At 54.3% G+C, this 16646-nt stretch overlaps 1 protein-coding gene across 2 annotated transcripts; it reads right to left on the reverse strand.

Annotated features, from left to right (window-relative positions):
• Positions 1–188: 188 nt before the first annotated feature.
• Positions 189–16572, reverse strand: LOC116941100 (vitellogenin receptor Yl-like). Of its 2 annotated transcripts, none has more exons than XM_032951726.2 (21): positions 16438–16572; positions 15638–15766; positions 15039–15173; positions 12234–12467; positions 11314–11612; positions 10517–10649; positions 9847–10052; positions 9174–9357; positions 8358–8570; positions 7480–7666; positions 6775–6976; positions 6049–6213; positions 5221–5424; positions 4646–4853; positions 3827–4177; positions 3306–3431; positions 2416–2514; positions 2046–2300; positions 798–1269; positions 479–608; positions 189–378 (listed from the first exon to the last, which is right to left on the reverse strand). In XM_032951726.2, the coding sequence occupies exons 1-21, from the start codon at positions 16508–16510 to the stop codon at positions 358–360; spliced, it is 4026 nt and encodes a 1341-aa protein (XP_032807617.2). In that variant the 5' UTR covers positions 16511–16572; the 3' UTR covers positions 189–357. The 2 variants fall into 2 exon arrangements, with proteins under 2 accessions (XP_032807617.2, XP_032807616.2); XM_032951725.2 differs by having other exon boundaries at positions 15638–15790.
• Between the last annotated feature and the right edge of the window lie 74 nt (positions 16573–16646).

Below are 16646 nucleotides of genomic sequence, written 5' to 3' on the forward strand. Positions count from 1 at the left end.
TTAATGACACATTTATATTTATGCCATCCAAACCCCAAAATAGATCATGAATATTGGTCACGAAAGCCTACATGTTAAGCGTTTAACTTGCAAACAAACTGCAAGACCACAGGTGGGGGGGGGGGGGGGGGGGGCACAATTCAGTACGTCGTAAAATCCGTGGCCAAGTGAACAATCCAAACCAGATGTTTCGCATCGACCTTTTATTTTGCAAGACAAACAATGCACACCTTGTGTAAAGATTGTATCCATATTTTCTTAAAAAGAAGAATCTGGAAATACAAGGGGATTAGGGGTTGCCTGCAAGTTGCTCTTCCAAACAGGAAGAGCAAGCGGACACGGAACTGGGCTCCCGCTTCAGACGACTTCCGTGGAGTCCTGCAACGAGACCACAGGACATAAATCAACGCTAGAGTCGTGCGTGCGCGATTCAATAAGCAGACGGCCAACGACGCACGATGCCCATGCAGCTTCAGACCTGGCCTTGTGCATTGGTGCTCGGGTCACCGAGGCTCTCGCTGCGCCCATCTCCAATGAGCGACATCTCCTGTCCGGAGGTCTCCTTGGGCTCTGCGGTAAACGTGACCTCTGCTTGCTCGGGCGTGTGCCTGTGCAGACCGCACGCGACCAGTTAAAAAAATCTCCATCAGAACTCGCACATGTCCATAAAATGTGTCACATTTTACCCTTGCAACAAGGCAGGAGTAAAAAGAGCCCGCCCACAGCCACCGGGTTAATGAAGCTGTAAAGGGGCGTTGCGCGAGTGGTTGAAGCGAGGTCGGACCCGAGCTGCAAACCTTTCTAGCCGCCTTCTCCGACGCCGTCTGCGGATCACGACCACCACCACCATGGCCAAGACGAGGACGCCGATGACCGTCGCGCAGCCAAGGGCCGCCTTCACGCCAATCGCCTGCACCACGAAGAACTGGCAGTGTGGCCCACGGTAGCCCCAGCGGCAGGTGCACGTGGGCAGCCCGTCGTCCTCCTCCTCGCACGAGCCGCGGCCGCTGCAGTAGTCGTCCGAGCACGAAGGCATCACGAAAGGAGTCTCGACACCGGTAGTCTTCCCGCTGCTAGAGGGCACCAGCGTGCTGGGCTGTGGTGCCTCCATGCTTAATGCTGGAGTTGCTTTGGCGGTGGTTGTCAATGGAAGTTTGTCGTCATCGAGATCGGTGGGGCCGGCGGCATCGGCCGACGTGTTTGACGATTCCAACGCCGCTTCAAATGCTCTCGACTGTGAAGTCGTTGCCTCTGCTGGAGAGTTCACGTCTGACAAAATGCACAGTGTAGGATCAATCTAAAAAATGCATACAAATTTCAGACTAGTGGTACCATTACTTTTACTGGAACGGTTACACGATTCGGAGTCCATTGCTTGTAGCCGTTCATAATCCGAGAGCACAGCAAGGAGAAACGAACGTGGTTAAAGTACTCGCGTGCACTGGCTGAAAACGTGGTAATTAAGGTTGCACAGGGGCACGGCTGCAAGTACTCCAATAAACCGTTCCCAATGATCGAGTCACGAGTGGTGACGAAGCTTTTGACAAGCAATCTCATCGGTGATCGATTAGGATTGCCACCCAAGTGATCTCGAATATTTTGCAGTTTCAAATTGGGCAGCATGGGAACGCTTATTCCATATATTTCGTAATCAAATACCAATTCCTTTACAACCAAGGCAATTTAGACTTTTTATAAACAAGTATTTGGCCATCCCTAGGACCAAACAATGCACCTGGTCACATCTTTGAAACAGAGCATGGTTAATTAGGCATTTTTAAAACTACAAGCAGCTATAAACAGCACTTTGCTTTGGCAAGTGACCGTGCATTAATAACTTATTGGTAGCAGCATAATAAACTACCACCAGCAGTGGCCAGTCAGAAGCAAAGTCCAAAACCTCCACAAACCCCAGTGTGGGGGGGGGGGGGGGGGGAGTGCAGCGGCGGCTTCAGGCAGCAGCAGATTTGAAAATGTGCCCTCTCGTTATGCGTACATCCCTGCGTGTCAAAGCGCCGCGTTCCCACCGCGCACATTCGCCCGACCTCGCTCGCAGCCCTCCTCGTCCGAGCCGTCGTCGCAGTCGCGCACCGAGTCGCACCACAGCAGCGCCGGCACGCACCCGCCGTCCCCGCAGCGTCGCCGCTCGGGCCTCTCGCAGCGGCTCGGAGGCACACACGCCGCAGAGCCGCTCGTCGTCCGCTCCACGGCCAGGGCCGGCGGGCAGGCGCACACCACCTCGCCGTGCCGTCTCACCAGGCACGTGTGCTCGCAGTGGATGTGCCGGCAAGCGAGTCCGTCTGCGCACATCGTGCGGAGGCGATGTAGTTAGGTGGTGGATTCCACACGGCTCCCATCCCCTTATCCCCGAGAACAACATTTGTATTGACGCCAGGAGACGGGGGCTCCCCAAACCTGCGGGGTGCGGCGTGCGTGATGCGGCCACGTCCATCACGCGCTGCCGCAGCTGGACCCACGGCCGGTCCCCGCCTTCACGCCACAACTCGCTCGACCCTAAAAAAAAAACCCCGCACGGAAGCATTCGCCACGAAAGAAAAGCTTCGTGACAAAATCGCATGCGCTTGTGCATCGTGGTTTACACTGGCAAGCGTTGCTATTGCGGGATACAGCGACTACCTGTTCAGTTGTCAAACTGCTCTTCTGGTAAAACATGCTGTCATACAGTACAAAAACTAGACTGCAATTCTCGATTTTTCCACAGCACACCCGAGGTAAGCCAGCACAGGGCTCTCATGAGTAGGGCTGGTGTCCACTCGCTAGTCTCCCATGTTAATCCCTTTCCGATGAGGTACGTACACATCATCCTAACGGAAACAGAAGACAAACTCAAATAAACTACCAGTACCGAGGCTCCAAGAACGATGCAGCACAGTTTGGCGTTAGCTATCGAAGTGCAGTCAGGTTCGCTTCCAGTTCTCTGCAGCGAGGTGTCTTTAAAAACGGTGCTTGGTTTGGAAATAAAATAAACGCTGAACCGCTTGCACGTTTAAAGGTTTAGCGGTGAATGGGACCTACCCTGCCACTTGCAGTCATCTCATAAAGGGAATGGGTTAAGCCAGAAAACAAGTCAAAGGCCGGCCTCCGGGCATCCATATCTGAGCAAAGCAGGGCTAATAATTGGCATGCAATGTCAGTGGCTCGGCGTTTGTAGTGGGAAAATAAACGCTGCACCCCCCCCCACGCCAGTCTGGCTCCGTTGTAAGTGGCACAAGTCATATTGCACGCATTCTACATCCAGCAGCGGTTTATTGCTGTGGATGCTGCTCACGCCACCGTTCACTTACGGTTGTTATTCACCACCCAAAAGAGGGCACCGTCCACCACAGCGAGGCCCGCAATGCGGGGGAGCCCACGATGGAGGATCTTGTGATCGCTGCCATCCAGCTTTATCGACTGGATCATTCCCAGCCCTGTGGAGCACAAAACGCAGAGTCGCTCCACGGCACGAACACTTAACTTCTATCTCATGCTGAATGTGCACATCTCATCAGAAGCTGCTCGGAAATGTGGCTACCAAAAAGTGTATGGGAGACCACCTGGGAAAAAGTAAGATGCTGTGCTTGGGATGCAAGTTGGCATCACACATACCATATTTTTACAGAATTTATGCAAGGTGAATTATTAGCGTCTAAAATGGAACCACATCGAGACCCTACAGAGTGTGGTCATGTTTTGGGAGGCAGTTATCAGCAGAGGAAGAGAGATCGAGTAAACAGGCCTAGCTATTCTTTCCTAAAAAGGACTTGATTACGTACTCGACACATGCACGGCGTTTGGAACATACAAGTCGAAGTAATGGCCTCGCCTTCATCAGCCCACAGGAGGAGGGACTGGTTGGCATCCATGACCAGGCTGTCCGGACGAGCCACCCCCTCGAAAGAAATGAGGACCCTTCGCTCTGTGCCGTCCATGCGGGAGCACTCGATCCACGCTCCACCGCCGCCCGCTCCCGCCTGGCCCCAGTCGGACAGGCACATGGTGCCGCTGCTCGGGTCGAGCGCCAGAGAGGCAGGCCACTGCAGGCTGCCGGAGAGCACCACAACGGCGCGCGCCGACAGCGCGTCGAGGCGCGTCGCCTCGACGGTGGGGCGGTCCGCGCTCAGCCAGTAGATGTTCTCCCCGGACCAGTCCACGGCCACGTCGCGCACACCTTGCACTGCACGGGATGCAGCGCACACGGGGAAGACGTTCGTGGCGGTTTGGCGCAGCAGCGTGGGGGTTTTGGCCAAGCAGAGTAGGAGAGACATCTTGGGAAAAAGGCGGAGAGGCTGAATTTTTGTTTTCGTGCGGTTTAAAATCAGGTCTGACAACGATGCACTACCCAGCCAGATGGTGTTTGTTTGACCAGGAAAGGATCATTTAAAAAAATTGGGATCTGGATCACCAAAACGGATGAAACGCAATAATTGAGCAAAGCAGAAAACCACCATTAGTGGAAACTGATAAATATGCACAAAAATCAAGTTAGTAAGTGGCCAAAACCTAGCCACTCCCTAATTAAGTCGACATTTAAATAAATTAGAGCGATTGGTGCACGAGCTTAAACGCGCAACAAGGCCACTTGTCAAATACAAGCGGGTGTAGGATGTGGGGGAGGGGCGGCCCCTCCCATCTTCAGCGTTACCCATCACAAGAAATTGAAGGGTAGAGTCGTTGCCGCTGCTATGATCGAACGGCACCACACGCGCCCGTCCAGGCGAGGCGGCGTCTTCCAAGGCGTAGAAGAGCTTGCGGTCGGCGTGAGAGTAGGCGACGTGCGTCAGCCTGTTCAGATCATGCCCCATGCCGAGTCGTTGCATGTGTGGACGATCTTCCCGCGACTCTACAAACACCTGGGAATGCGGAGTGAGTGGGGGGGCAGCTCCAAAAACGAGTTTGTGGCGATAGCTAATTGAAACAATGGAGTTATTACTCTCGATTTTCATGTTCCTGAACCAGCGGTATTTACAGACACGCACGCAGGTTTAACCATTGTGTTAGTTGCGTCGCAACAATTCAAAAGGTCTCTTCAAAAGTCACGATTCGAATGTTCGTCACGCTTCTACGGTTTTGGTCAAACGAGCGCATATACCACGTGTGCACATAGCCAACAGGTCACATGGACAACGGAACTCCTCGCCGGCAAGTTGTAACCGTCGCTCTTTACGATTTGCAGCAGCAACGTTCCCACCCCGACACTCGAGCCGCAAAAGCACTCGCCTGTGTGACGGCGGTGGGCGAGACGAGCAGGACGAAGGGGAGCGCCCCCGTGGGCTCGCACGTGCAGCCGTCGCTGCCCAGCCGCGTGCTTGGGGGACAGGCGCAGGCGGCGGTGGCGCCGCCCGCGCCCAACACGCAGCGGTGAGAGCAGCAGGCAGAGGCGCACGGGTTGGGGTGTTCTGGCTGTAGCAGCGGGTGCAACACCTGTGAAACAGAGACGGTGTCACGAGGGCAAAAGGAACAATAACGTGTCTACTAGATCAGCATTGCACGTCAACGCGCCTGCATGTGGTCAGTGTTAGAGGACCAAATACAAAATTACTCCCCCCCCCCCCCCCCCCCTCCAGTGAAGGGCCCTTCTGCTAGCCATTGTGGGGCTGGACTGTTTAAGTGCCTTTTTGAAGAAGCCATTCGACACTCGGCATTGCAAGAAATTTAAAACAATTGGCCAACATTTTTACTTCGAGAAATTAATTTGCTACGGTTTTACAATTTTTAAATCTTAGTTTAAAGGTTTAGCCACTGGTGAATGGACCGAGACTATCAGGTCCCGATTCCGGACGAAACTTCAATACGTTGGTCCGTATGCAATAGTCAAGGGAAGGATTAACATTGAAGGACATCAGTAGCGTAGTGGCTTTTGCTGCATTGCCCACGTAGCCCCACCACCTGTTCAGCAAGGCCAGCACTGAAGCTAGGCTCAACCCAGCTCATCTTCCAAGAGCCGAGATTGATGCAGGGCAAGGGATAGCCATAAGCTATTGACAATGGACCAATAAAACCCACCGAAGTGAACGAAACGCAAGAGCAAAAAGGAATTCAATGGACCCTGAGCGCTTGGATGTTGTGCTCGTGGCTGAAGAGGGTCGCACGGCCACGGCCCGTGAGCTTGTTGGCCTTCTCCAGCTTCCCAGCGCCGAGGCTTGACCAGTAGAGCTCATCCTCGAACAGGGCCAGCGAGAAGGGGTTGTGCACGTCAGCTGTCGCCACTACCTGCATGGCAGGGTGGGTAGACAATGAGTCGCGGTTGCTGGACCCCTAGGACTCAGGTGGTGGCTCCATATTCATCTCGTGCCATACACATCAGGTGTTGTTCTTCCGAGATGAGTCATTTTTCCCTTGCACAGATGTGGCATAAAGTACTTAAGGCTGCCTACTTTGATAATCTGGTCAAACCAATGTATACCTTTTTTGCACCACCGTACTTGGCAAAGCAGGGGGAAGGACAAATCAAACAAAAAGCAGTTCTAATTAAATTACTTTTCAATCTACAAGCCTACAAATAGTTTCCATCCAATATCTTAGAGCATTTAACAACGTGTATTTTTGTAGCTTATAATGCATGTTTTTAGATCCGATTTTGGATGCCATTGTTTAAAATGACAATTCAATTCTTATTTAAGGCTGCGGCGCTATCGCCAAACGCGTTTATTTTACATACAGATCGTCCGAAGCACACGCGCAAATCGCGATGCAGATCGAGGTCAAGCAAAAGGCGATAGCGCCAGCCACGGTTTTGGCACGGCGCGTCCACCCCGCCCACGCTCGGCGCACCATGCGACGCGAGCCGTCCAGGTTGCAGCACTCGATGCTGTCGAGCTTGGCGTCGATCCAGTAGAGGCGGCGGGACGGGAGGTCGAGCGCCAGCGCGTTGGGCCAGCCGAGCCCATCAGCCAGCAGCACCTTGCGGCCAGCCCCATCCATGCCCGCGCGCGAGATGCACGGCGACTCCCCCCACTCGCTCCAGTACATGAGTCTGCAGTCACAGACCGCGTGCACCGCATCACAACGCTAGGGACGGTCACCAGACTCCGTGATGGAGTTAAGTTAGATGCACAAGCACCGTGAATAATTGCACACCTAATTGTAAATTAATTTATAACCGTTGCTTTGAGTTTGTCGATTCCACCCCCCTCCGCACCCCTGAATAGCATGGTGGACTACGTCCGGTGAGAGAGAAGTTTATACACGTGAGAAACTGCAGAGCTTGGTTGTAGGGGGAGGGATTTGGCATCTTGCTCACTTGTCTGTGGGTTAGCACGCCTTTGAGAGCACTTAACGGGCAGCACATGACGTGACATTATTATTATTACTACGGTCAAGTCCTTTTGGCCAATGTACCCCCAACTCCCGTTGAATGTTTGACAACAGGCCGTTGTGTGCAGTCATTTCTGGCCAGTGGCCCAGCACAGCCTGGAGCGAGAACCATGCCAGCAAACCAACGGGAGCTGCATGTGGACGCGTGCAGGTGCCACTTGCCCGTCGGTCGCCTGCAGCACCAGCGACTGAGGGTCGTCCACGTCGGCACCCACGATCACCACGCGGGCCGCCACCTCGTTTTCGGTCTGGGCCTCCAGCGGAGCTGCCATGATGCAGTTGGACTCCGAATCCATCCAATAAATGTTCCGAGCGACCCAGTCCACGGCAATGGCTTCGGCGGCGATACCTGGCATGGCGGTTTAGGCAAAGCGACGTTTGGCGAGATCTGGTGTAATACTTGCCAGAGGGAGGCAAGTGGCAGTACAGAAAATTAAAATCTGTGGGCCCTCGAGTATTAAGCCACATCATTACACCAACGCTCCTAAGAGCGACCAGATTTTGGCCAAATATCCCAATATGCAGGACTGATAAAAATAATGTACAGTGAAGATGTCCTAGGTTGCAGGCACAGTCCACTCCTGGAGGGCCTCCCTTGTGCCGCGTGGGTCATGGGGGCTGTGCATTCGACGATGCTTCACCATGCTGGCGAGTGCGTGGACGGCAGGCTGCAGGGGCGTTTGGAGCACGGTATGAAAGTGGATGTTGCACAACTGCACTGCTGATGGTGCATCCCCTGCAGCAGCCTCTATCACAAACCAGCAGCTTCCCAGTTCGAGGAGTGCCGGTGGCGAGATGTTACCTACCTCGCCTGGAATACACGAGAGGTGGCTGCTATAAATTTTTAGATAAGCAACTTTGGAGTTCACTTGTGGCCAGGTTACTTCTAAAGAACTATATAGCTCAGTGGCCCTTACTTGGTAAATTAATTAGATCCGACAATCCAAGCAATTCAGTCGAAGGTTTGAGTAAATGGGCACGTGACAATTCACACGAGGGACTTTGCAGATCTATCCGAACGCACTTTGGTATAATTTTACCTGTGTACAACGTTCCATTCTCGGTTCCGTTGACGAGCGCCCACAAGATGCGCTTGCCCTGCCACTCGTACCAGTACAGCCTGCCGCTCGGGCGGTCAAAATCCAGCGACACCACCGATGGAGCCAGCCCCACGAGCACCACGTGGTCGCCGGTCGTCAAGCCGACAGCCGTCACGACGGCCAGGGACGCGTACACCAGCATGGCCTCGGGCTCTGGGTGGCGTGGGGATGTCAGGACATGCACCAGGAAGTAAATGGCAGGTGCACGCAGGCGACTAGTGACTGCTGATCGCATCAGACTGCTTGTTGGGAGCCTTAAGACTCTGCATCACCATGCAATTACTAAGTGACCAGTTATGGGAACACTAGGAATATGAATCCCCCCCCCACTCATCGGTGGTATGGCCACGTTAGGAGAGCAAGAGTCCATTACTTTACAGCTCACCATGTTTTCAAAATTTACATTTCACAACAGCTGTAGATATCTGTCGTAGCCACACTAGGGGGCAGCATTCCCCCCATCCATCTTCGGGTAAGACATCGTCACCACATGACAATTTTTTTATATTCACAGCTGGAATCTGAGAACTCCAGTCAAACCCAGCCTCTCGCAACCAAAACACCCAGCCCACCCCTCCACAGGGGGCAGCTGGTGGGAGTGGGAAGTTGTACAACTGTAAAAATGTGCCGAGGGGGAATATGCCAAAACACAAGCGCATGCTTTGCAGCCACACTTGCTCTTCAGCATAACCTCTAAATCCATGACCCCACCGACCCACAGATACAAGTTCACGCTCCCGAGGGAGGCGCACGCACCTGTAGCCTTGCACGTGCCATTGGGCGCCAGCACGTATCCGTCGCTGCATGCACAGCTGAAGTTGCCCTCGGTGTTGAGGCAGCGCTGGGCGCAGGGCGGCACGGCCAGATCCACGCACTCATCCCGGTCCACACAGCTCCGCCCACTCTCCCCGAGCTTGAACCCACCTGGGCAAACGCACACCTGCACACCACGAGCGGCACAGATGGGCGCGCAAAGGTCTGGATCCATTAGGGCGATTGCCTAAACGTCTCGGCAACACCTTGCATTAAAGTGCACCATCTGAACCATTCAATTTGGCCAACTGCAGTCTATCCAAGGGGCATCTTCAGTGCCAGCCATCCCTGATACACAGCTCCAATGATGCGAGGGTCCCGTCAAGTAGTTTATTAGCTTTTCAAGTTTGTATTCTTATTTGTGCGCATCTATACTGCATTGTTTTGAAGGCTGCGCTTGGTCTCCAATTGCGTGCCAAAAAAACTATCGCAAACGCCCATTTGTTGTTCCGAGATGCATCGCATCATGGGAAGGACAGCCGAAGTAAAAATTAAGGAGCGAAGAAAGCTGCATTTCCTAGGAGTAGCAGCACAACACCAGGGGCCTTTGACAGAACGCGGCATACGGGAAGGGTCCGAGAGGAGCGTGGGAGTCGTGCGGTGCCGGAGTACTCACAGGGCCCACGGGGGTGGCGTGGCACCGGTGCGAGCAGCGGAGTTCCCCGCACGCCTCGGCCGCCACGCCGCACCGCTCGCCTTCGTCGGAGCCATCGCCGCAGTCGTCCTCCCCGTTGCAGACGGAAGCCCAGGCAGCGCAGCCGCCGTCCGCACACGGGAACTCTGATAGCCGGCACCAATCGGGGCCCAATCCCACAGAAGCATCTGGGTGGAGGGGGGGGGGATCCCGGACAGCACCACACAACCGGTAGCTCTTGGAAGGTTTCAAAGGTGGCTTAGGACGGTGGGGGGGGGGCATTGTGCACAGCGCCTTTATCAAGTCGCTGCCGAGGTTCTCGGTGCCGTACACATCGTAGGGGTCCTCATGGCTTGCTCGTCGGTCAAGGGATCATAGAAGTGCACAATTATTTTTCTGTACCACCCGCCAATCGTGTTACCGACTCGCAGTTGCACGAACGCCCACGGCGATCACCCAATCCAATCATTATCCAGGCTCAAGCCTACGTGCCTGAAGCCATGACAAAATCGGCCAGCATTCCAAGACCAATGCTCAAAGCCTCTTTGCCATCAGCGCTGGCACAGGTTCACGGAGGACCACAATTCTGATGGCATACGAGAGGGGGGTGTGCGATGGTTCACGTGTAGACCCACAAGGCGCGGCTCCTCACCACACGCACGCTCGTCGCTGTGGTCAGGGCAGTCCGCCTCCCCATCACACCTCCAGGACAGCGGCACGCACCGTTTGCGGTTCTCACACAGCCACTCCGTGGCACGACATGTTCGCCACACGTCCACGCACTCCTGCTCGCCACGACATTAACAATGTAAACGTATATTCTTAGACAGTGGTATTGGGAACAAACTAGAGGAAAGTCAATGCAGAGGAAGGAATTTAGACACCAATGTGTATAAAACAGATCTCCCCCCCAGCATAGGCTTAACAGACTTGGGGCAACTGCTGTTAGCGAGCACCTGTGGAGGCCGGAACGGCAGTGGGTAGCCAGCACCATGCCCAGCCACTATTGAGCAATGTTTTTTCACTGCACTAGGTACACAATGGAGGCCGAGTCGACCTAGGGGAGGCCCAGGACATGTTCAGACAATTGCTATTTGTTGGGCATGAGCGAGAATCTAACGAGAGTCGCCGGGTCCGTAGCACAGCTCGCTAACCGCTACCCATAGACACAAACACACGGGGTTAGAATAAAAGTTGCGGGCACCACTTTATAAACAGTTACGCGGGTGGTGCTGGCACATGGATTGGTGGTGGTGCGTTAGATGTTACCAAAACGTCGACTGCAGTTGGATAGGAGGAAAAGGGGGCGCGTTCAACGTGATGAGAGGTGGGGGGGGGGGGGGTCCGAGAGTGCCCCTGCATTGACACCAGGCACAGGTTTGGGGCAAGTCATAAATCCTGACAACCGATAGGAGTCGTTTTTAGGGCGGTACAGTGGTCAAAACTTGCCTCCTCGTCACTTGCGTCAGCGCAGTCGGTCCTGCCGTCACACCACGAGGCCAGGGACACGCAGGCGGGGCCCGTCCCACCGCACGGACGCTCCCCGTGGCCGCACCCCTTAGGGACCGGGGTCAGCATCGCGGGCGGGCAGTCGCTCTCGTCGGACGCGTCTCGACAGTGATGCTCCCCGTCGCAGCGCTGGATCTCGGGCACGCACTCCCCGCTGGAGCACGCGAAGTCCGCCACGCCACACCGGCCGCGCGAGACAGCGTGGTCCCCACTGGGGCCCAGCGAGGTCCCGGGGTCCCCTGTACGGATGGGCACACGCACCCAGTCATTACCCCGGAGCAGAAGCGCCTCAAGCTGCAAAGTTCATTCAGCCGATACACCGAATGGCTCCACAGGCTACCTGCCATGAGCTCACGGGCCAACGCAAATAGCTCTTCAAATCCACTTGCATCCCAGATGCCTCAGTTATTCCATGTTAATTCTCCAGGATCTATGTCGGCTCATCATATTAGTCATCTTGTTTTACGTCTACACATCCTTTAGGGAGCAACACCTTGTTGCTCCACTACCAACCACGTATCTTCAGCTTTCCCCTGATCGTCTGGTATGCAAGGAGTTCGTGGGTTCGATCCCCCCGACATCTATATTTGAAGAGTGCATGTTCTCTCCAAATGCGTTTAAGAATATTTCGGCCGCTGGAAATGTCTTCACAAGCCACTTCGTTGAGCTATTCTGCGATGGCCGGGTTGCATCCGAAACAGAGCTCCACAGCACTCGGTGTGCTTTAACCGGTGAAATAAAATAGTGTTCAGGGTTAGTCGGCCAGAAAGAATCCCATGTGGTGCATTTGTAAAAAAAAAAAAGAAAGCGCAGCTCCCGTTGGCTGCCGACAACACCGCGCGTCTCCGCGTCGCATTCACCGCAGGCGGCCCCCTCGTCCGCCCCGTCCCGGCAGTCGACGACGCCGTTGCAGAGCCCTTCCTGCGGCACGCACGTCTCTCCGTCGTCGCACCGCAGCTCGCAGCGACCCTCGGCGTCATCGCGGGCGCCGCAGCCGCGTTCGTCAGAGCCGTCGCCGCAATGCGGGCTGCCGTCACAGCGCCTTCGCGCGGCCACGCACTCGTCCCCGGATGCGCAGCGGAACAGCGCGGTATCTGCGAGGGATGAAGAGGCGATGGAGCACAACCAGGGCGAGGCGTGATCGGAGTGCGTCCGTGCGAGGCGTCGAGCGCTCTGCGATGTCACACACGGCACCGGGATGGCAGGATAAAGGAGTCGTACAATTCCCTTCCAAATGTTCAACCATCAAGGTCTTATGGAGCCATCACCGCTTTAGCACATTTGCCCCCACATTAATTTAATGCGGGGATTCTTCTGCCACATTGACGCGATTATTTTAATATCTTAGGACCGGGTATAGCCGAAAAACACGTCCAGTAATTCGGGGGGGGGGGGGGGGGGATTGACAATAGGTGGTACTCAAATTCGTCGAAGTGTACAACCATGCAGGTAGTTCCCGATGAACACGATAGATGCGGTCTTGAAAATCTTCGTGCAAGGTGAAAGCATGTTACGCTAACGATAATTTACCATACCGTAAATAAAGGGCCGTTGCGTTCCATGCCGCCAACTAGTCAGATGTATGATCACGCACATAGAACTATTTAGGCCGAGGCATTGCTGCCTTGTGTATAGTTTATGCATGAATAACATTAAAAGAGGTAACCTAACGCATAGATTACCGAGCTGCGATGGGTGGCATGGAAATGTTAGGATTGAAAATGATGAGTGCTTACAATTTTTTAGATAATATTTTATACAACTTGACCGTTATTAAAAAAAACATTAGATTGTTCCTGTAATTGTAAATTAAAACATTTTAGGTCACGTAAATGAGAGAAAAAGAGATCAGAACGCTCACCAACGGAATGGTGAACGAATGCTTTGGTGCGACGGCTGGTGTGGAGGGCGATGGGAGTCGGACAGACTTGCACCACCACGCTTCCTCACCCTTACCACGCATTAGGAATACGCTACATTTTTAATATAAAAGTAAATGCAAGGGTGTAGGCTAGAGCCAACACGCGCACGCGCCTGGCGCTAGCACGAGGCGGAATAAATACCGGGTGGGGTTGCTCGTTCCTGCCCCCCGCTTGGGAGGGTGCACAGCAACAGGCACATTTGCAAATGTGGTTTGTAAATTAATCCTTAACACGAATCGAGTTAAATTTTAATGCAAATGCTTTAAGGGACTGCGTTGTCTTGGTATGGAACCGTTTTGCTATTGTTTTCCTGCCTTTCTGAATAGATTATGCAATTTGAACTTGTATATGGTTGTGTGATGTTTTATTCCTCGCCTGGTATGCGAGAGGGTCGGGGCTTTGATCCCGACGCCTGTATATTTGAAGTTTGCATGTTCTCCCCGTGGTCATGTGGATTTTTTTCTCCGGGTTTTCCCCCTCCACATTTAGAAACACGTGTTTAGACTATTTCGATTATTTTGCTGCGATAAATGTCCAAATAAGCCACTTTGTTGCGCTCTCATTTGTGGCCATGTTGCTTTTGAAACATAAGTGCATACCTTAGTGGGCTTTTGTTGGAACGTTCTTACCCTGTGCCCGTACTGGACATCTGTGAAAAGCTTTATAGCTCATCGGATTCCTCCAGTATAAATAAATATTCTGATTGGGAATGGCACTCGGGAAGGTGGCGGAAAATTTCGCTTCTGGAAAAATTGCCGCTAAAAATCGCGTGAAATCGTTAAGTCGAGCGCGTTGAGGTCTGACCACAATTTATGTAAAATCGTGTAACAACGGATTCGTGCCAAACGCCTCCCCTGCGGTTATAAACGACAAACGGACGCATCTCGCTCGAGTCAAATACCAAACGTGGACGTTACGTCCACTAGAGGCGCCATCATTCACAAAGTAACACGTACTTGGTCGACTCAGACGACCGACCAGTGGGTGGCGAATCGTTCTACGCAGTGTGGGTTGCTCTCATTTAATCATCATCCATCTCCAGCAGCAGCCGATGCCGCAGTCACCAGCATAGGCAAAGATTCGCCCCCCCACCCCCCACCTTTGGGGCTAGTGCCCAGAGCGAGATGCACCTATGAAGGCCGGCACTGTGGCACACAAGGGAGGGAAGGGGTAGTACCACGCCGCTTTGTCACCCCAGTGGCGAAGCTTACCCACCCCACCAGGTACTCGTTTGGGGAGGCAGAGTCGACCAATTAATTTAACCCAGATAAGGCCCACCGAGTAATAAGGCTTTGTCAGAAGCAACGTGGCCACACACGTTAGCTCAACGAAATGGCTAAGTGTTGAAATTTATAGCAGCCAAATGCATGCGTCCACGTAGGAGAAGGACCCGGAGAAAAATCCACACGACCATGGGGAGGGACATGCAAACTCCAAATATACAACCAGGCGTCAGGGTCTGGCTCGAACCCACGACGACCTCATGCACACCAGGCGAGGTAGTTCGCATCACGCCACCGGTGGCGCCAGACCTAGGAGAGAGCCCAACACCGGCCCACGCAGTGTGGGTATTGGCCGTGGCGAGCGGGACGCGAACTCGGGACCACGGGGTTCGTAGCCGTAGTGCGCCAAATCACTACACGACCGCTCCCCACCCCAAGCATTGTCGCGTCATCAGCATTGTGAGCGCAGCAGCGACAAGAACGGTCGCAGCAGCGCCACGTGGAGGCGGCGGCGGCGTACCGGGTTCGGCGCAGGTGCGCGCGCACAGCGCCGTCTCGTCCGAGCCGTCCGCGCAGTCCCGCACCCCGTCGCAAACGTCGTCGCTCCGCACGCAGCCAGCGCCGTCTGCGCAAGCCACGTGGAACGCTTTGCACCCTGCGGAACACACGCGCGCGCGTGCGCGCTCATGCGGCGGTGTATTTTTGTATTATGGAGAAGTGTCGCGCTCGGTCACACAAAGTGCTCGTTACAAATGTCCCACAATACCTTGCCGATCTCAAGGAGCATGATCAAGCACGCAAACGGCGGTCATCCTCGCAGCAGCGGCTTTCAGATAACCGCGTCGCGCGCCTATAGATGCGCGCTTCTGCTTCCGATATCAGGAAGCCACGGGCGCCTTGCACTTTTAAAATCTCGATTGAAAGCAAATTTCTTTAGAACGTTTGGTTTGTAGTCCTCTCCCCGCATCTCAGATTAAGAGGGTTAGCTACGTACGGTGCGAAAGAACTTCACACGACTGGCACATGTAGCAGCAGCACCGAGCACACCAACCCATCACCACCACCCGCCCTCCATCCATCCACGCCGACAGCCTCGCAACCTCGTCCCGGTCTCCTTACCGCATCCCACCTCGTCGCTGTCGTCACGGCAATCGCTGGAGCCGTCACAACGCCAGGACTTGGGCACGCAGTGGCCACTCGCACACATGAAGTGGTAATCCGCGTTGCACGCCGCCTCGGACGGAACGGCTTTAGCGAGAAGAGGCGAGGGGGCTCAGATGGAAGAGTTGGGGGGGGGGGGGGGAAGAGACACAACGCCCGTGTTCCATGAATATTTCAAGCTCATGAATAGCAGTATGTGTCAGCCACTTTACAACAACGACTCGTTACAGGAGCCCCCCAGATAAACAAAAAATCCGCGCATTTCGCCGACTCGAGTCCAAGAGATATTGGACCAACTCGCACAGGACGACGCTCAGTGGGATGCACGCATGGCCTCGTCTCGAATACGTAGCCAGAGAAAGCGCCACGTGATATCTATCACACGGCATGTAAAATGCAAACCTGCTAGCTCGCCTAAATAATTTCAGCGCAATCTTCAACAGCAATGATCTCTGCGCCCGTATCAAGCATAGGAGACCCCCACCCCCCCACCGCCCCATTACGTTGAAACATTTCCAAAACGTTGCCACAGGCGCTCTATGCAAAAGCGTAACGATTTCCGCCAATAATTGTCCCCCCCTCCCCCCCTCCCCCAATTAACGAGTAACGCCTCACTTCCTGCACATGTTCTGCCCGTGGCGACGATGGCTATAACACAGACTCCACTCTCTACGGTCCATGGTTGGATCCCTCCCCCCTGGTGGACCCTTTAGTGAAATCCTCTCCCCCCCCCCCGCAGCGCGCCGCTCGTCTCGTACCCAGAAGCTGCATGCGCACGGGTGCCAACAGGAGCGCCCACATCAGGATGGCGGCGCCGATCTGTGTCCACATTCTCTTGCCGGCGCTGCTTCGATACTACCGCGCGCGAACCCAAACTACATTCGGTTGGGGTTCTCCTCTCCCGCGACTTAAATAAGTGTGCCCCGCCTCCACCACCACAGCCGCGATCACAACGATGATGAGTGTC

The sequence above is a fragment of the Petromyzon marinus genome, chromosome 10 (assembly GCF_048934315.1).
Source record: "Petromyzon marinus isolate PM22_M1 ecotype Great Lakes invasive population chromosome 10, UKy_Petmar_22M1.pri1.0, whole genome shotgun sequence".
Lineage (NCBI taxonomy): Eukaryota > Metazoa > Chordata > Hyperoartia > Petromyzontiformes > Petromyzontidae > Petromyzon > Petromyzon marinus.